This window comes from Zootoca vivipara, chromosome 7 (genome assembly GCF_963506605.1).
Source record: "Zootoca vivipara chromosome 7, rZooViv1.1, whole genome shotgun sequence".
Classification (NCBI taxonomy): domain Eukaryota; kingdom Metazoa; phylum Chordata; class Lepidosauria; order Squamata; family Lacertidae; genus Zootoca; species Zootoca vivipara.
In genome coordinates this window covers 63,829,430-63,849,734 of record NC_083282.1, presented here as the reverse complement: position 1 = coordinate 63,849,734, position 20,305 = coordinate 63,829,430, and the positions used below count along the sequence as shown (strand labels likewise).

The following is a 20,305-nucleotide window of genomic DNA, read 5'->3' as shown; positions in this document are numbered from 1 at the left end:
ATCCAGGTGGGTATAAGGAGAGTTCTGAAAGAGGCAGGAGAATTTCTTCAAATATTTTCTCCCTTGATTATTCTGCAGAAGTGAACACTGTCACCCAGCTCGCAGCTAACAGTTGTTCCCACTGGTGGAGGGAGGGGTCCTTACTCTTGTGGGCTGAGCAGGCAGCCATCTAGCTTAGTATTGTCTACAGTACACTGACTGGCCGTAGCTTTCCAGGATTTCAGACAAGATTCACTCCCTGCCCTACCTGGAGATGTCTTTGGGGATTGAACCTGGGACCTTCTGCATGCGAAGCAGATGCTCTACCACCAGGCTATGAGTCTTTCCCCATGCAAGAGCTCTGTGGTGTAGTGGTTAGAATCAAGACCTGGAAGACTAGGGTTCAAATCCCCACTGGCCTTGAAGTAACTTATTTGCCTAGATGCCCATTTGGCTTTTATTATAGTACTTCTGATCAGGGGTGCCAACTTTAATAAAATATTGGGTGCGACCAGGTAAACTCTGCCCCGCAGAATCGATGACAGGACGCGCACCATTTGAATGGCAATGTTCATCAATTGGAGGGGGCGGTCCGCTCAAATATGGGGGGGGGGCCGAAAGGACCCCGACTCCTAGGAGCTGGTTTCTATGCTTTCTGTCCACAAGAAAACACGACCGCGCGCGACCCCCTCTGTCCATGGGAAGCACTTCCGCGTGGGAAACTGGCCGCGTCTGCTGCGGTGCCTTGTCCGACGTGGCTTCTCCGAGCCGTAGCCCGATTCTCAATCTACCTGCCTATGCCCGCCCCTTCAGCAGCGTATAGATAGCCATCGCTGCCGCCCACGATGCCGGCGAGCCCTAGCCACCTTCCTTTCCGTGCGCCAGCAGCCCAAGCTGGGCACGCCAGCAGCCCCGCGGGCTCTCTCAGCGCAGCCGGCCCCGCGCCTGGGCGTGAGCGCTGCCTCTCCCCGGCAGGCAGAGCTGGGGCGAGGCCCTGGCGAAGCAGGAAAGGAATGCGAGTGGGAAGAGCGAGGCACAAGCGAGCGGGCATGTAGCGGCATATCCCGGAGCCCAGAGGCCGGGGCAACCTCCGTCGGAGCTCACGCGGCAGAGGGCGGGCTCTCTCTGTCTCCCTCGGTCTCTCCCTCGGAAGCCGGACGGCCAGGAGGAGGAGGAGGAGGAGGAGGAGGAAGAGGAAAGCGCTCCTGGCAGACCACGCGGCGGCGGCGATTCACAGAGCATCCTGGGCAGCTCGAGCCCCATGGCGTCGGAAAAGGTGCTTCGCGAAGGGGTGCTGGAGAAGCGCAGCGGCGGCCTGCTGCAGCTCTGGAAGAGGAAGCGGTGCCTGCTAGGCGAGAAGGGGCTGCGGCTGTTCGAGGCCAGCAGCCGGGGCTCGACGCGTTGCAAGGAGATCCCCTTCGCGCGCGTCAAAGCCCTCGAGTGCGTGGAGTGGAAGCAGCGGCACATCTACTTCACGTTGGTCACGGACGGCGGCGCCGAGATCGACTTCCGCTGCCCCCAGGAGGAGCCCAGCTGGAACGCCGACATCACCATGGCGCTGGTGCGCTTCAAGAACCAGCAGGCGGTGCAGATCGTGCGCGCCAGGCACAGCTGCAGAGCCGGTAAGGCGGGCACGTCGGGGATGGCGCGCAGGGGGAGCCCGGCATGGGGTCGTAGCGCAAGGAGATCGCGCCCCGTCTGCCCAGGAAACGATGGACAGAGCAGAAGGGCAGACAAAGCACGTGCTTTGCGCATACTGGGGCTCAGCGGGTACTTCTAGTTTAAAATATCTCCGGTAGCAGAAGTGGGAGAAAGATCCAGCCAGAGACGGTGGCGAGATTCTGCCACCAGTCAGAGTAGCAGTGATCTGAGTCAGCACGAGGTGGCTTCAGGCGTTCATACAATATGTGTGTCATTATCACGCTGGTTCCATTTGCCTTAATTCATCCAGAAACGTGCATCAAAAGACGGGGGGTTGGCACCTTTCCTTTCCTTTTTACAACCCGGGATGTGACCAGGTAGCCGCCTAGAGAGCACTCTTCCCCACTTTTGTGCTCCCTGGAGTTCCTGGTGGAGCTGAGACCAAGCTGTGGACACCTGTAGTGTGCAGTGAATTTATTATTATTATTATTATTATTATTATTATTATTATTATTATTATTATTTATTTATTATTACAGGGGAACAATTAGGGCTAGAGGCACCAGCTTATGAGGGCGATGCCCCCCCCCCGGGACATCGTGTGTGTGACTTTGTGATGTTGCAAAGTTGTGCATGTGAGCATCGTGCCTCCCTCCCTAAGCCAGGCCAGGCAGAAGCTTCTTGGGCTTTGAGGAAGGGCACTAGGCATGAATATTTTAATACTCTAATTACTTAATTACTGGGAACGTTTAGGGGACTTACCTAGTCCCTCTAGTCCACTGACTGCATGCCACTGGTGGGCAGATAGAGGGTTTCCACTACTCATATGTATGGTAGAATATACAGAAAGGCCCAGGATGTTTTGGTGCCTGAGGCAGAACATCATTAATAGTATTTCTATTTGTAGACTGCATACTACCTGATGCTCACAGAGTGGTTTGTAGTAGATACACAAGCAATATCCATATCCATTATTTTTGTTAAGTATATTGTGGTTTTATATATTGATTTTATTCTGTGAACCGCCCTGGGACCCCCAGGCATAGGGCGGTAATAATAATAATAATAATAATAATAATAATAATAATAATAATAATTACCCACAAACAATATTAATATAAATAAAGTCAGAGAGCATTACAAGGCAGTATAATGTCATGTTGGTTGAAATTTGTGTTACATTATTATAGAACTACCCCCTGAATTTTACTCCCCATTGCACACAACCACTATGATCATTCACTACCTTAAATATTATCTCTATCACCCAGCCACTCATACCTGACAGTATTACACCCCCACATACACAGGATGCTGTCCCCATTTCTGAAGCACTAATGGGCTCATAACCACCCCGTATATTTAAAGCATTTCCAGTGCACGTGACCCCCCCTCCCCAAATCCTAGGAGTTGTAGTTTGTTATGGGTGCTGGTAACTGTAGTTCTGTTAGAGGGAGACTACAGTTTCCAGGATTGTTTGAGGCAAGGGAAAGTTATGTGCTTCAAATATGTGTTCATTGTGCTTGAAATGTATCATGTGGATATGCACTGGACCATCTAATACTCCTCCCCCATCTGAGAAGGCCCAGTTCTATACCAGAGCAGCCTCTCACCCAGGAGGCAGGTTATATAAAACTACTTCTATCCACTCACTTACAAGCATGCATTGTACTCTATAGCCTGAGCTCCTGATAAATAACTAATCAGCTTGGTAGCAAATGTGAACATGAAGTTAACAATCAAGGTGGCCCAAAACCCCAACCACTGGCTACACCCTGTTTTTCCATCAGTGATTTGGCCTACTCCATCTCATGCTCTATTGACATGTTGTTGGGCAATATCTTATGCTCTGACTGAGAACCACAGGACAAAAAAACCTTGCCAGGCACAAGGTTTAAGTACAATACATGGAGAGGTAGTAAGGAAGGAGAAAAAAAGCAGTCTCAGTTCAGGAATCCATGTGAATCTTCTTCTTTTGAACCTTTACCCCCACCCTCCCAAATAGCACCTGCATGGAGATACAGTGGAACCTTGGTTTTTGAACGTCTCTGTTGACAAATGTTTCGGAACTTGAATGCCATAAACCCAGAAGTAAATGCTTCCGTTTTCGAATTCACGATGGAAGTCAAACTTCTGAGGTGGCTTCCGTATTGAGTTTTTCGTATTAATTTTTCTGTTTTGAGGCTTCCATATTGATTTTTTGGTTTTTGAACATTTTGGAACTCAAATGGTCTTCTGGAATGGATTATGTTCGAAAACCGAGGTTCCACTGTAAAAAATATTTGTTGCCCCCTAATGGTGCCCTGCCCCTTCATGGATCAATGCCTTGTCGTGGCGAAGGGGCTTGAATAACTCAGAGAAGCTATGAGCTATGCCATAGCTTCTCTGCCCTGAAATCTGCCCTGAAATCTGCCAAAATATGGGCAAGGTGCGAGGCAGTCTTGACATATGCTAAAATTTTGCATGCCCTGATCCTTTGACTGACACTTGCTAGGTGCTGACCAAATAGCCATTGCATATATCGAATTTCTCTGGTTCTGGAGATCTCCACTCAGCCTGAGCATGAAGAAGCATGTAGGAACAGACTGTGTGCCTAACATGCATATTGTAGAGAAAGTGGAAGGCTTTCCACACCTTCTCCCATAACAGTAGAACTGTGGGGGGGCGTGGGGGGGCCTGGAAATCCAATGAAACTAAAGGTATGATGAAGAGAAAAGAAAGCACTTCTTCATTTAATCTGCGGAAGTTGCTCCCACAAGATGTGATGAAGGCCACCCACTTGGATGGCAGTAAAAGAAGATCCGATTAATTCATGGGGGCCAGAGCTATTGATGGCTATGTTCTTCCTTCATTGCTTGGAGGCAATATGCTTCCGTATGCCAAATACTCAGAATGGCCAGTGGGGAGAGGTCTGTTGCACTCAGGTCCTGTTTGTGTGTTTCACGCGAGAACAGGATGCTGGACGAGATGGTTGGATCCAGCAAGGGCTCTTCTTGTGTTCTGTCCATCAGCAGAAGATTTGTTTTCCTTTACACCTGCTTGCTCTTTTAACTAGTAAGAGGTAGGCTGACAAATGCCCTTCACTGTTAGCAGATAGTTGGATCGTGCATGTGATACACCCTGTTCTCATGTTACTAGAGCTGCACCCAGCCAGAGAAGCCTAAGCAAGGGAATGGAAAACAGTATAATTCTTCATGGTTTCCTCACTCCTGAGGTATCATGCTTATTTTAATAGTGTGGCATATCAAAGGCTCAGGGTATTTTGAAGGGTATTTTAACCCCTCACCCACAGCAACCAAACCCTGATACCAGAAGTTATCATGACCAGGAAAAAAGCACGTGGACAGAGGGATTGTGGGGGGGATGTTGCATGAAGAGGGGTGGAAAGGTTGGGTCTGGATTCCTCACCTGAACACCTACTGCTTTGGAAACCACATTTCTGTGAGATTGGGGCAGGTCCACCTTTAAGCACCAGGACATGCTGCCATTGCATCTAGTTTATCCCTGAACATCGCAAGTATGGCTGGTCTCCAATGTTGACTGTATTATGCAGGAAGAAAATGTTACTGGTCTTTTCAGCCAAGGCTGTGTGATTTCTCCCATACCTTGTATATATTCTTGCCCAGTTTCTGTTTCTCTTGTCCTGCTCTAACTTGTCATACTGCAAATCCCCATCAGCCAGCAAGTGAACATGAGACTATTGTTCAGTGTCTGCTCAGGCCAGCAAGTTGTGGATAATTTGCTCCATCCAACAAGCCTCTCATATAAGAATGGCTTTTTGACAGGAAGTTTCTAGGACTCAAGTGGCTCTTTGCAATTTCAGATATAACAGTAGGTGCTCCACAATTTCAGATGTAACAAAATTACATACTTCAATCCCTGTTAAACTTTCATTCCTACTCTAGTGATAGGAATTGCTCAAATGAAAAACACTATTTTGTTGTTTGCAAGTCATGTTTTTGACATTATGGGGTTTTGGATTTATTATTACCGTTATATTATTATTATTAGTTGTTGTTGTAGTAGTAGTGGTGGTTTTTATTATTTCATTTTATAATGTATATAAAACAGAGATAACAATTACAAAAACAGACAAAAATTGAAAGATGAGAAACAAAACTATAAAATAGGCTTGTAGAATAAGTAGTTGCTCATGAGTTAAAATAACAAAGTCCAAGGAAATTCTATCAACTTTATTGTTATATTATTAATATGATTTCAGTAACACCTTTTAGTCTACAAAGCTCTTTACAATATATTGTAAATGTAACAGCCCTGTAAGAATTGGGTGCTTTTGCTCCATTATTATTATTATTATTATTATTATTATTATTATTATTATTTCTTGCCTGCATTTCACCCTAAAGTCCCAGGGCAGTTTACAACAATGTAAAATTCTAATATCGAAATCTGTTGAAACAATTTGCAGTCAGAAGAATAGGATAGGTGTCGAAAGCCATGGTAAAGCCATATAGCAAGAGCTGTATAATGAATGTGCCAAATGCATCTCTGTGGGGATGGAAATGCAAAGCTTAGGAGTTGCCGCGGGAAATGCTTGCTCCCAGGTCTTCCAAGTTTGAATTTCCTCAAACATCAGCAGCTGCAATAGTCTGGCCCTTTGTCCAGCTTGTCTCCAGTCTAACCAAAGATTCACCTCCTTTCCTTTTCTGTTGCAGCATTTCAACATGAGGCAGCCCCAGCTGGCCAGATTCTGGTGAATGGGTCCAAGGAGCCAGACCCTAAGCTGAACATGGCGAATACAGAGGAACTGATGGCTGTGAATCCACCTGCCAATGGACAGAAGGCAATTTCCAGCTGCAACTGAACTTAGATCCATTAGTTCTCTTCCGTGGTATTACTGCTGAAGAATGAAGTGATGCCCAAAGCGTACAGCAAGACCTGGGTCACAAATATAACCAGAATGGGCATTGGTTTTCTGGCTGTGTCTTTGCTATGATACTTAAGACACAGACAAAGCCCCCTCCAAACTGCTGTGGACTGATAGGTTGCTTCTCTACTCTCTTACCTATGGTGGTCCACACCATAGGACTTTGTAGGTTAGGTTGAAGACACAGACACAGCAAGAGTGACAAAAGAGAATCATTCCATTCCATTGTCTGCCACCAGCCGAGTGCTGGATGGGCGATGCAGGAATTAACTGGATCATGAGGAGCGTTGGGAAGGAACTCCTGAGCATGCCAGGACCCATCTGATGACTTCATGGTCGAAAGGGAGCATCTCTCCTGAGAGAACTGAGTGACTGAGCTGGAAGGAGCAATGGTGAACCAGATATTCTGATCTGAGAAGTCACATGTTGCCAGGGAGATGCCTGCAGGACTTAACAGAGAGGCCGGATAAAAATTTAAGCACCTTAAGGAGGAGCCTGTGTGGACTTCTGAGACTCTCTTAAATGACTTTTCTCTGTAGTATTGCTCACTTGAGGCCTTCTGCTCAGAACTAGAGGACAGGAAGAGTCCCATCATTATGACCAATAGCTCCAGCTCAGTGAATCACTCCGGTGTCCCACTGTACATCCATTTCATTAGGTCCCTTACATACTGTTGACCATTACATGTCTGAAGGGGCAATCCATCTTTAGCCAAACTGTCATGCAGCTCCTTTCAGCTTCCCATATGTTCAGGGCACATGTCTGCAGTGGCGAGCTTGTTGCACTCATGTAGGCTCCCCATGTGACTGAGAGGCCTAATAGCACCGGGTTCTAGTTTGCTTGAGATGTTTACATGAGAGCAGCAGTCTCCCCGCTGCAGAGGGTGGCCCTGAAAGTGTGGGAAACTGGATGGAGCAGCACAAGTGGGATAAAGCTAAAGGGGGCCACCTCTTTAGTCACATTCCCCCTTCATGTGGGTAACAACTTAACAGGGCCTATTACAGGGAGGAACATGAGCTTTTGAAGAGGACTACTCACAAAAATGAGCATCCTATTTGACCATGCACAAGGAAGATTGTCATGCTCACCTTGAGGCTGTGAATGCCATTGTCACCTTCTCTTTCTCCTGATTCAAGGCCCATTTACTTACTATGGGCCATGGCAAGGAGGCAGGCACAGGCAGGTCTTAGGGCCCTGGTGGAGCATCTTCATCCATTGGGAATAGAACTGCTGGTCCGAGAATCCCCAGATGGAAAAGGATGCTGTTCATTTTTACCAGGGCGATGGCTGTCTGAGGGCCGAACAATGGGTGCTCATTTACTCCTAACTACTGGTCATTATGTATAACCTTTTATTAATAAAATTTCAAGAAAATCAACAATGCACATGTGTCATGCTTTAGAAGTGTGCCTTTATGGTCCTTTATTAAAGTTGGGCTCATCATGCCTTTGCTTAAAGGATCTTGCCTGATGCTCAGGACAATGGACAATGCTCAGGGATGATGGGAGTTGTGGTTCAGTAAGACAGGCATCCCCAAACTGCGGCCCTCCAGATGTTTTGGCCTACAACTCCCATGATCCCTAGCTAACAGGACCAGTGGTCGGGGAAGATGGGAATTGTAGTCCAAAACATCTGGAGGGCCAAAGTTTGGGGATGCCTGCAGTAAGATCTGGAGGTCCACAAGCTCCCGCCTGCTGCCTTAGACCATGGGCCTTTAACTGGACCATTGAGATCCTTAAGTGGGAATGATGCAATGTAGCTTGTGGTGCCACCTGCTTTCTAATTTTTGTTGAGAGAGAGAGAGAGAAACTGAATGCATAGAGGACAGGCCTCCTTTGATATTTGATAGTGTGAATTCCTGGCTGACAAGCTAAAGCTGCCTGGTCATCCTGGCTCCTAAAATCAAGAAGAAAGTTGGGAATATACCATAATTTTCTTAAAACACTGCTCCTATGATAACCCCATGTCGGGGTTGCTGAAATGGAAAAGGTTGACTGCTGTAACAGATAACTTGGGCTCTGTTTCCCAATCACTGTGTAACACTGAATAGAGATATTGGATTCTTGTCTCATTACATATGCTAAAGCTATTTTTCGTCATCTGCATACTATCCCTTGCTTTTTCCTGTAGGACTAATTAACAGTCATAATTTGCAGTCATTAACAGTCGTCAACAGGTTTACCATACCCATTGAGTCAATCACCCATTTCCTACTACCCTTCTGAGAAAAACCCCACCCCACCCCACCCTCCCGCTATACTGTATATAAGGGTCTGGTGACTTCTGTTTCAGTGTATCTGAAGAAGTGTGTATGCACACAAAAGCTTATACCCAGAACAAACTTAGTTGGCCTCTAAGGTGCTACTGGACAATTTTTTAATTTATTTATTAACACTGAATATGTTAAAGAAGGGACTGCAATGAAAAATGCAATGGATTGTTGAAATAACGAGGCCACTTTTTGAGAGCGTAGTGCAACTGCTGTTGTCTAAACCATTTTTCAGCATTAACGAAATGAACAGTACAGTACTGGTCTTATGAAAGCTCTGGTTCTTAAAATACAGTTACAGTAGTTAATCTTCAAGGTGCTGTAAGTGTTTTCTTTTTTAATAAACAACCACAACTAACATGGCTCTAATCTTGAATTTTAGAAAATGGTCTAAAGCAGTGGTTTTAAATATTTCTACTTGCAGCGAATGCTTTCCAAATTGCCAATAAATTTCTGCATATCTGCCTCAGAACCTCTTATCTATTTGCAATAATTTTTGGGAAGTTGTATTCTGGGATACATAATCTGTATGGATCACTGGCCAAGCCTAGTAGGTTTCATTGTTGTCCTCTGTGCCCAGGAACATACCAAATAGTTTCCTGGGGCTGTGCAATGCAGGGGAAGATTGGAAGCTATCTTTCTGGGATGGCTAACAATCATTTCTGTTCTTATTGATGAATCACAAGTTTCTGAGTTACCCCAGGTTCACAGAACCGGGCCCAAACTTTCACAGGGATGGGGGACATGTGACCTTTCAGATGCTACTGGATTCATGGACCAATGGTCAGGGATAATGGGAGTTGTAGTCCAACAACATCTGAAGCTCCCCAGCATTCCCCAGATCTGACATTTGTGTGTGAAAAGAGAGTGAGTGTTCTGCTGGCCTTCCTCTGTTGAGAAACTCCTACCAATTCCAAGCCAGCATGGCCAATGCTTAGGGATGATGGGGAAAATATAGATGGGAATTATAGTTGTTGAATGCCTGGAGAGCCATATGTTCCCTATTTCCTAAACTGAGGCTAAAGAGCATGGAAGGACTTAAAGAAGGGATGCAGGTGCTCAAAGATGATAGTGCTAGCTAGTGTGGTGTCACCTTTCCATAAAGTTGCCAGAGTGATTTGTAGGAACTTAAGCAAGAGATGAACTCGGCAAAAAAGACAAAAGAATGATAAGACCCCAGTAGCCACCTGTCCAGAAGTAGCTTATAGGGAAATGTGGTTGAGTTAAAATAAGCCTGTAACCCCACAAACATCCTAGCCACCACATTTTGCACTAGCTGCATTGATGTGAAATATCATCAGAAAGGAAACCTCCCCCAAGGATGATGAATATTGTGTAATTTTAAAGACTGCATACTCTCCTGCACTTCAATATATCGGTGGCATAAAGGCTATCCATATGAGACAGCTTCTACCATATATTTCCTTTATTTGTTTGTCAATTTACGAAACCCAGCTCTCAATGGTCCCTCAATTGTCCCACCTTCCATCACATGCACTTCAATTATTTGTGGTTTTTTTACTGTGTCATAATGCAGTACTTTTATGGTGAGGAGTCTGCATGATCAGATGCATTTAAAGAAGCAGCTTCTAACTCACCAGAGTTGAAATGTGTTAAGTCTTTCAGGAACCATGAGATGCTTCCTTGCAATGTACTGAAGTGGGTTTGAGTGCATAACACACTTAGTTGAATGAAAACAACTGCCTTTGTCCTGGATATGAAGAAATAAAAGCTATACAAGTGGTATTTATCATTCTGCTGTGCTTGCTGTAGGACTTCTGGGATTCTGCCCAAGGAAAACAAGGATAAACTTTTGCCTTCCTGAAGGAATTCCCCCCCCCTCTCCACAACATTCACATGCACACATCTAAATACACACTCCCCCTTCTGCTTTCCCCTTCCTGGAGGAATCAGTGCCTGACTCAGCTGTTAGTCTGTAAATCTCACCCACACAGACAGATGCACCAAGTCCCTTGCTGCCAGGCCCTGAGTTTTGTACTAAACACTCTTTCAGAAGCAAAAACTGACCACACCCTCTCTTCTCTTGGAAGGAGATGGTGTTCTCATTGCATGCAAGCTATACAAGGGCCACATGGAAACACAGAACAGAAGAATATCTGCATTGGAGGCACTCCAGGGGTGAGGTTTTAGCTGGGGTCAGCTTCCTGCAGGAGGAATGGGCACCCATGGTGCAGGAGGAGGACTGTGCAACATTGGGCTGTATGCAACCAGAAAGCAGGAAACTCTTGCAGCCGTAAGGAGCCATACTTGTTGGAATGGCAAATTGTTCAGGAGATAAAGACTGTTCTGTTTTGCCAGGAAAAAAACAAACAAACTTCTGAGTCATTGTGCTTTTGTATTGTGAAGGTTAAATCCTTCTCATATTGACCTTTAAAACTGTTGCACCAAGCACCTAAATTGACCAGGCAGAGATTGTGTAAGATCTGCCAAAGGGGCACAGCAACGATCTGACCAGGTGGAAAAAGTAGTGTTTGGCTAAGGCAACACTTGAGGGGAGGCATATCGGAGCTGAGTTACACACTTTCACTTAAAATCCAACACATGGTTCATTTTTACATAGCTGAAAAGTTTTACTCATTCAAATGGAGTGGAAAACTGAGGCTTTCCACCATGAGAACAAGTCATGGCAAGCTTCGGACTCCCATCTTACCCTTTCATTCAACAGTGAGGAGAGGAGATGAGAAGCCAGTTTAAAATCAATTACAGTTCCCTGTGACATCTGAAAATCAGGAACTATGGTTTGCTTAAATTTTGGGTAATGAGGAAGCATTCAAGGCAGCTAACAACAATGTAATCAAAACAATCATTTAAAAAGTGCAAGGAACAATTAGACAAGAAAACAGTAATCACCATGCAGTGTTTCTATTATAAAGTATGGGGTGAGAAAGCATTCAGTTGTAGTTACAGGTCCCCGTCCCCCCCCCCCCCCCGTGTTCAACCTCCGGCTGAGAATGCTCCTTGTCTAAACCCCTGCTGCCAGCCAGGGTAGACAAGACTGAGTTAGATGGGCCAATGGTCTGACTCAGTATAAGGCAGTTTCCTATTTTTCCAACACCCAGACTGTCTGTCTTTACCATCCAGAACTCCAGGGTCCATTTTCTCCAAAAGTGTGGTTCATAAAACTATCATGGCCTTTCCATAAGCCTGAGCAACTTTCCATAAGCCTGAATAAGCCTAAAAATCTGAATTGGTGATCACCACCACCACATTTCTTTGTACAGTACCACATCCCCACAAATGTTACCGTGTGAAGACAGTCTTCTTTTTTGCACTGCCTGGAAAAGGACTGCCAATCAACTTCTAGGGGTGACCCCAAGTTCCAAGAATCTCCTCCTTGCTCTCAGCCTTGGGGGCTTACAGAAGGTGAACATCTCCTGTAAATGTAAGCAAGCAAATGTCAAGGAACAAAACCAGCAGGGAAATGTTAAAACTTGCCTGTGGTTATGAAACCATCAATAAATTAACCAAAGACATATTCTCTTTAATAGCATTTGGGACCTATAAAAAAAGCTGCCACAACAAAGGACATAATGTGATTCTGGGAATGCCAAAGAAAGGGAGAGGAGGATTCACCAACAATTGGCAAGGTGTTCCACTCCTTAAATCTTTCTGTGTTATCATAACACAGAACAGAGGAAGCAGCTAATCCGCAAGGGATGAGACGAAAGCTTGGTTTTCTTCTGAAAGGGCTCATAATACCTGGATTGTCATCTTTGGAACAACCGCCATCAAGGAGTCGGCTGAACTGCAATAACCATCCCTTATAAATCTTACAGGCTTTATGAAAACATTTAACAGCCCAGCATAATGATTCATTTGGGAGCATATTTTGCATGTGGTCCAACAAAAACAGCAATTTTAATGATTGAAAGCTGCAGAGTTAAAGTGTCACCTAATGTATCAAAGCCATAGAAGGCTGTTGGCCCATCATGCTGAAGAGCATTGATTACTGTCCCAACACACTAACTAGCAAAATGTATGTTATCACAAAGTCAGTGTTATTACATTTCATGTGTTTTTGGCAATATACCAAACCACAGACTAGCAGGACAACTGCTTATCCTCAAAGGAAAATCCATATGACGTGCTCCCCCCCCCCCGCTACTTTGACAGCACAGGCCATGTGCTAAGGCTCTCTCACACTCCTCATTTTCAGTAAACAGTCATGGTGCATTTGTATACATCAGTGCCAATGCACTGCTCAGATACACATAGCAAGCTGTTCAAAGAGCAGCTTCTGTGAGGTTATGCAATCATGCAAATCGAAATCCAGTCCTCCTGAGACTTTTCCTTTCCCCCTTGGGATGACTTTTCGCAGTCAAGAGGTCAAGCTGGCTGGGAATGGATTTTTCCCCCAAGCATTTGTCAAGTGTTTGTTTCTGATTGTATTTTGCCTGTTGTTGTTGTTGTTTAGTCGTTTAGTCGTGTCCGACTCTTCGTGACCCCATGGACCATAGCACGCCAGGCACTCCTGTCTTGCACTGCCTCCCGCAGTTTGGTCAAATTCATGTTCATGTTGCCTGTATTTAATTTTTATTTCCGGTATGCAGTGGTTAAAATGAAACAAGTGCATAGATTTGTTTGCTGGCACACAGAGCTAGTTGTGGAAGCAAGAGAAGAAGGTTACCCAAACATCCACCCATGCTCTGGATCAGACATAAAGGCAAAGGAGTCATGAAAAGTCCAGGTGTTTGGCACAAGGGGTTTTTTTTGGAAAGGAATCAGAGACTCTTGGCTAGAAAAACCAATTTTCTTTTTGGTTTTTGGAACTTGCTGGAGCAAGGAAAATGGCATCAGTTTCAGAAACGCTGGAGTTCTCCTCTCATGGGCTCAAATTCCTTCTTATGCACTTTTGTTCTGAACAGCATGTGCAGCTGACTCCAAAGCTTTGAAAAATGGAAATTTCACAACTAGAACCAACTATTTACCTAAGTATGAACTTTTGGACTTTAACATTTAGGGTGGAAGTTTGCTTCATTGCTAGATTTTAACACAGGAGTTTTCTTTTCATTTTTTTTTGCAAATTGCAAGGAAATGATTCTCTAAATAAACTTATTTTTCTATTTTTTTGGTGTTACCGTGCCACTGATTAAAACACTCTATATCCATCCATCAGCAGCACTGCTCAGGTTTCCCTTGAGAGGAAGGGTGGGATATAAATTTAACGAATGATTGAATAACAACAAATCCTCTGTTCAGTTTATGTTTCTGACCGACTCCTTGGAGGTCTGCTTTTTATCGAGTAGTTGACGCACTTCTAAATTCCTAAAATGCAGTTAAAACAAGTGTTGTTGTTGTTGTTAAAATGAATAAATGATTACCAACTCTGCAAACATAGGAAATTTGCTTTGCTTTCTCACTGCAACAGCAAGATACCATAGAGTAAATACAGACAACACAGCATTTCATGGCATTTGAAGTTCAAAGATGAAATTATTGAGAAATTGTCTTGGGCAAATCCTGCTAGGAACCGCACAAGAGTTTAAGCTACCCAAGAGTAAGTCCCATTAAACTCAACAGGAGTTCTAAGTAGAAATGCCACAGGGAAGCTATTTATTAACCATTCACAGGTGTACAATATGGTTGTCTCCCACCGACAGTGAGATGTTAGCGGAAAGTGTTGTCTTTTGCATGCCTCATAATGTTGCTAGAAAATGATGGCAACTTCCTTTTTTAGGTTATCTTTTTTAAAAAAAATATTTTAATTAGTTTTTACATATATTTTCCAAACAGAACATAACATCTCTTCTCATCCTATACAACATTTTGGCTATAAGCCTGAGACTTCCACCATCCATGTCTAATGATTTTCAAGCCTCATCTCTTAATCTTGCATTTCTTTATCTTAACTATTACTTTTAATAATCTATAACTTAAAATTCATTCTTATCAATCTTTTCTGTAATATTTCATAGAGTTCTCCTTACATAACTTCCTGTAATCCTACAAGCATGGTCAGTTGATTACAATTGTCTTTCAAAGAACTTGCATATTTGCTCCAGTCTTTCAAGAATTTCTGGTCCCGCTGGTTTCGAATTCTCCCTGTCATCTTGTCCATCCAATTCTGCGTAGTCCATTAATTTCATCTGCCATTTCTCTTTCATCGGTAGCTTTTTTAGGTTATCTTGTTTGTCCATAGCAATACAGCCCGGATGTTCTTTTTCATCTTGTCAACATGATCCCAAATGTCTGGGATGAATGCCAATGGTGACCTCTTGTGGTCCATTTGAACACTACAAGATTTGCTCAATAGACATTATTAGTTAATGATTTTGATTAAGATCCTGTTTTCTCAGAATGTACAGTTCTGTATTGATTGGATATGGTGGGAATACATTTCTCCAACCATATTAATATCAGTTTGCCTGCTTTTTATTTTCAGCAACCACAGGCATTCAGGAAATTGCCTAGTATGGTAGCCTGTCTTGCAATTACCTTTTGGCTTTTGAGCAAAAGGATATATTGCAATTGTGCAGCCACTGCTACTAGTATTGGTATCACAGCACCATCAATGGAAATGGAAATTTACAGAATCACATCAGCAAAAAAAAGGCAGGTGCTCAGATCTATGTCTGGACAACTTGGGTTGCAATAGAGGGTGGGAAACATGAAGGCGAGCATGTGCAGTTGCAAGGAAGATACAGTCATTCAGTGGTAAGCACAGGTGGTCCCAGCATCTCCAGTAGAATTTCAGAGGACTCACCTTTGAAACCCTGAAGAGCCACTGCCAGTCAGTATAGGCGATGCTAAGCTAAATGGACCATTGCCTTGACCTCGTAAAAGACATATACGGTAACCTCATAGCATATACTGCTATGACTAAGGACCCTTTCACTATTTTGGAGTGGGATTCAATCATATACCAACAAAGTCAGGTTAGCACTGTCTTCCACAAAGCATTTCTGGTCCTCTCCAGCCCAAGACATTTTGGTACCTGAGGTGAACCACAAAATGCTGCCGCCTTCCCCCGACAGGGAAGAAGGGCTGAGTGAAGATCTACATGAGGAACAAGAGGGGAATAAAGATTTGCAGCTGGATCTGCTGTCCCTGTGAATTCTGCTGCCTGAGGCAGTTGCCTCACCTTGCTTTATCAGCGAGCCGGCCTTGGCACCGTCTCTTATGTTCCCTCTTTTGTAAGCCATCACTATCCCTGGTCTTTAGCAAGCCCTTTCTTCCGCTTCCTGTCTGTTTCAGTAGCATGCATTTGCAGCTTTGCACTCAGCTTCTGTGCTGTACACCTGTGTGTTTTACAGCTATATTTGGAGCCTAAATACTCCTGGTCCTGGCAGGTTTGCACAGGTTCCATTCTAAATGATGACTAAAAACATTCTTCCAGCAAGAGGTGATTGCTTTGTTCCCCATCTCCACTCCATTCTAGCAACTGAGAGAGGTTGGAAGCCTTTGATCATTCAGGGAAGAGCCGTAGTTTAGCAGGAGAGCAGCTGCTTTGCATGCAGAAGGTCCCAGGTTCATTCCCCAGCATCTCCAGGGAGAGCTGGGAGAGATCCTTGCCTGAAACCCTGGAGAACAGCTGCCAGTCAGTGCAGACAAGGCTGAGCTAGATGGACCAATGCTCTAACTCGGTATAAGGAAGCTTTCTATGCTCCTAGTGTGCAATACAACACATGTTTACCTGCAAGTAAGTCCCACTGAATTCAGTGGGGCTTTCTCCCAGGTAAGTGCGCATAGGTTTGCAGCCTTAATAGAGGTGATGGGGGAAAGGCCGGCTTGTAGGGATCCCAGCAGCTAGTATAGTCTATCCCACCTACCCAGTTAAGAGCCTAATGTACTTTATCAAATGCACAAGTACTCATAAGTAACATTAAGAAGTGATTGTTACGGCTGCTTTTGCAGAAATGACTAATGACTGGTTACGACTTATTACATTTATCCCTCACTTTCCTTTCATACAGCGTAAGGTGAGGGATATTGGATTTCTGGACAGTCCCCCCGCATCTAGATCCTGTCCGGACCCTGGCAGACTTTGACCATCAGCAAGATGACTGCACCCTTGGACTTTGACAGTGATTTGCCTGAGTCAAGGGAGTTGGCCACTAAGGTCAGTGAACTAGGATGGGGTGAGGCAAAGCCAAGAAATGATCCTGCCTTTTGCTTCTACTATCCATAGCTTTTAAAGCGAACAGAAGGCTGTGCGGATTGGGGTGGAGGTTGGATGCAGATAAAATGGTGGCATTCCTTATGCAGAGAAGCAGCTCATGTATAGGCATGATCTTATTAATACCTAAGCTGTCATCAGACTAGATTCAGCACTAATGAATCCTCCACCGAACATACATGCAAAAATATCACTAAGCAGTAATCCTAAGCATACTGATCTGGAAATTAAGTTCTGTGACGAAAAGCAGTGGGGGTGAGCGTCTCCAACTGTATTTGGGATCAGAGCCCCAAACAGCTAATCTTCTGAGCACGGCCCATGTGCAGGGCTACCCTTAGCCATTTTCATGCCACTGGTGAAAAAGCAGCATCACTTCCCTGTCCTCAGTTACCCTTATCAGCCTCCCAGTGTGGCTGGGGCAACGTGGTCAGATGGGCAGCATATAAATAATAAAATTATTATTATTATTATTCTCTATTTCTGGCATTACTGTGGAAGAAGGGTTCTGCTCCTCAGCCTTCCAAGAGCAGCTTCTTTAACAAACTTGTGCAAACTGAATGTGCCTGTTAGCCACTCAGATGCCTTCTTTTCTCCCGTTCCTAAGCAATGCTTGAAGCAGGAAAGAGTGGGACTGGTGTGTGTGTGTGTGTGTGTGTGTGTGTGTGTGTGTGTGTGTTTTCAAAATGTTGCTGCCCCTATATCATGGACCAAATATGCCACCTTATGGAGATCCTCAGCCTCATGATTAGGCATGCCTCTGTATTTTTTTTTTACCCAGTTGTAAAATAGTAAATAGCTAAATCCTCCAGTTATACTAAACTAGAACACTGGTATCATTTACCTGAATGGCTGATTATGACATCCCCTGTGGTGCAGTGGCTAGGGGACAGCCAAGTTTAAATCTCCACCCATCCATGAAGCTTGCTTGGTGACTTTGGATCAGTTACTGTCTGATGAAAGGAGGGCTATAAATCTTATGAATAAAATAAAATTCTGAGCCTAACCTACCTCACAGGGATGTTGTGATCACAAAAGAGAAGAGGAGAACCATGTGTGCTGTCCTGGTGTGTGTTGCAACCCAGTCAGATGGGTACAAATAACAACAGCAACATTGATATGTGTGTGTATGTGGGGGGAGGGGATTGTGCACACATCTGCTTGTCCTGTGCCTAGAAAGAACAACTCCAAAGTGGTTTTTCTGCTTCCCCCATGCTTTCTAGGCACAGGTGTGAGCTGTTTTCTGTTTGCCCTGCAGCTTTCAGCTGGAAAACACGCTCTATGCTGCTGAATCGGAACAAACAGCAATCCACCAAAAACGCAATGCCATTTGGCCTGACTCAGTGGTAAATTGTGGGTTTTCATGGAGAAAAGCAGTGTTGTCCCCTAGTGTCACCTATGCTTGATTGTGCGTGGGTTAATTGCACTTTCCCAGAGAAGCTGACCTGCACGGCTGCCGGTATTCCCCATGGCTCCATTCTACACAACTGCAAGGAAAACAAACTATCCTGAAATCAGCATGCTGATTCAATCCAGAGGGCAGAGGGTCTTCTATAGATTTTGCAAGGTAGTTAAGCTCCCAGACCTATCCCTTGTGGGCATGGATGAAGCTGGCTAGAACTGCGATATAAGAAAACAAAGCCTGTTTACTTTCCTTGGCTTCTGGTCAAGAACACTGCAGCTGTCTCTGTTCCTCTTGGATCAGAACACTATGTACCCCCCCCCCCACACACAAAGAGGGACATTCCCTGGGCAGCATCCCAATTGGCTCACAGTCCAGATGCTCCATCAGCTGCTCTGCACTGCCCTCTAGAGGACCCTAGTGACTTCTCTTCGTTATGCATAAGTCCTGTGTTGGGATCTTGGTTTTACTGCTTTCATATTGTTAGGAGCTTAGCAAATAGGCTGTGGCCTTGCTGGGGCCACTGATTAAAAAATGCCAAGTAGACAAATGCCTGGGACACTGACTCCTACATTTCCACTAATCAGAGGTGGGGGTAAAAACCCTTGCATTTTTATGAGGGTGACACCTGGGCTGAGATCTGGGAAGGCAAGATCTGGGATAAACCTAGGGGGAAAGGAGGATGGAATAAGAAACACAGGAATCTGACTTATACCTGGTAAGATCATTGGTCTTCTGAACTCAGTACTGACCATACACTGACAGGCAGCAAGTCTCCAGGGTTACAGACAGGTGAGTCTTTCCCAGTCCTACCTGGAGTTGCTGGGGGTTGACAGTGTTGGAATTTTGCATGAAACTCACCTTGCTGAGAAGGGTTTGCATGGGTTAAGGCAGATAAGAGTGATGAAGCCCCAGCTTCCCGGACTATTCCTATACCTTTATCTTTATGCAAACTTCTCTCCATCTCTTTGATGTTTAGAATGATAACCTTAGCTTGCATCCTGTTTATGAGGAGGAGTGGGAAGGGGAAGGTATAAAGGTATATTCCCCCGACCTTGAGGTGAGAGGTCCCAGGGTCACCTTTTTAGAATTCACCAGGGAGGAGGATAGGGCAGAACTGGAATTAGTTGGCTCTGTCTATTACTGACTCCTGACTCTGTCTGCCATTGGCACTACCATAGGCAGCATCTGGGGGGGGGGAGGTCTGGGGAGCCAAGGATCCACCAAATTTTCGAGGAGGGAGCCAGGCCTCCTCAAAAATCCACACCGGCCATGAGCGCACACTACATGACATGCGCACCTTAATTGCGCAGCTCGCGTGGCATGCCTGCGTCACTCGAGCATGCCCTATGGTGTCTGAACAACATGTCAGCACATTGCGTGATGTGTGTGCATGACATCAGCATGCCCTTAATTGCGGGGGCAAGGTGGCGCACTTGGGCACTGCTATCAGCCTCCTTGCCTTCTGCCCTAACAATCCCAAGGGATTTCAGCCTCCACCGATCTGAGCCAAAGTACGGATGCCTAAGTTCCCTGAGAGATGGCACCAGAGGAAGATTTAGGGAAGCGCAACCAGTTCAGTCACACTGGGCACAGAGTCTTGGGGGTGCCAGAGGGGGCAATGCAACTATGATATAGAATGGAAGGTGAGAGGTGTCAGGAGTGCTGAATTTTGGCGTCACACAGGGTGTGACTGAAATTTGAGAGATTTGAAATTTGAGGAGTGTGCCTTTGGGGGTGGAGTTAAACCATCAGAGAGTTACAGCGCCTGCTGTGGCTGTGATACGAGAGAGGTATGTTTGGTTGCAGCTGATGAAGATGTCTGGTTGTGCTGCTACAGGTGCACCCTGGCATTTCTTCCCTCTGTGCTCCTCCCAGTGGTAAATCCTCCTCTGATCACTGCTGTGGATGCACGACCTGACTGTCTGTCTCCAGGCACTGCGGTCATCTGCAAGGGATTCCCACAGGGCGGGGTTGATGTCGCCAGCCTTT

At 45.1% G+C, this 20,305-nt stretch overlaps 1 protein-coding gene across 1 annotated transcript; it reads left to right on the top strand.

Annotated features, from left to right (window-relative positions):
• Nucleotides 1-735: 735 nt before the first annotated feature.
• Nucleotides 736-7,889, top strand: PHLDA3 (pleckstrin homology like domain family A member 3). Its single transcript, XM_035123849.2, has 2 exons — nucleotides 736-1,601; nucleotides 6,297-7,889. The coding sequence occupies exons 1-2, from the start codon at nucleotides 1,241-1,243 to the stop codon at nucleotides 6,443-6,445; spliced, it is 510 nt and encodes a 169-aa protein (XP_034979740.2). The 5' UTR covers nucleotides 736-1,240; the 3' UTR covers nucleotides 6,446-7,889.
• Nucleotides 7,890-20,305: the final 12,416 nt, after the last annotated feature.

Excerpts from the sequence above, each read along its gene's own strand:
- PHLDA3 (XM_035123849.2), top strand. The coding sequence starts at position 1,241 with ATGGCGTCGGAAAAGGTGCTTCGCGAAGGGGTGCTGGAGAAGCGCAGC. Across the intron at positions 1,602-6,296 it reads CAGGCACAGCTGCAGAGCCG|CATTTCAACATGAGGCAGCC; the intron begins GTAAGGCGGGCA and ends TTTCTGTTGCAG.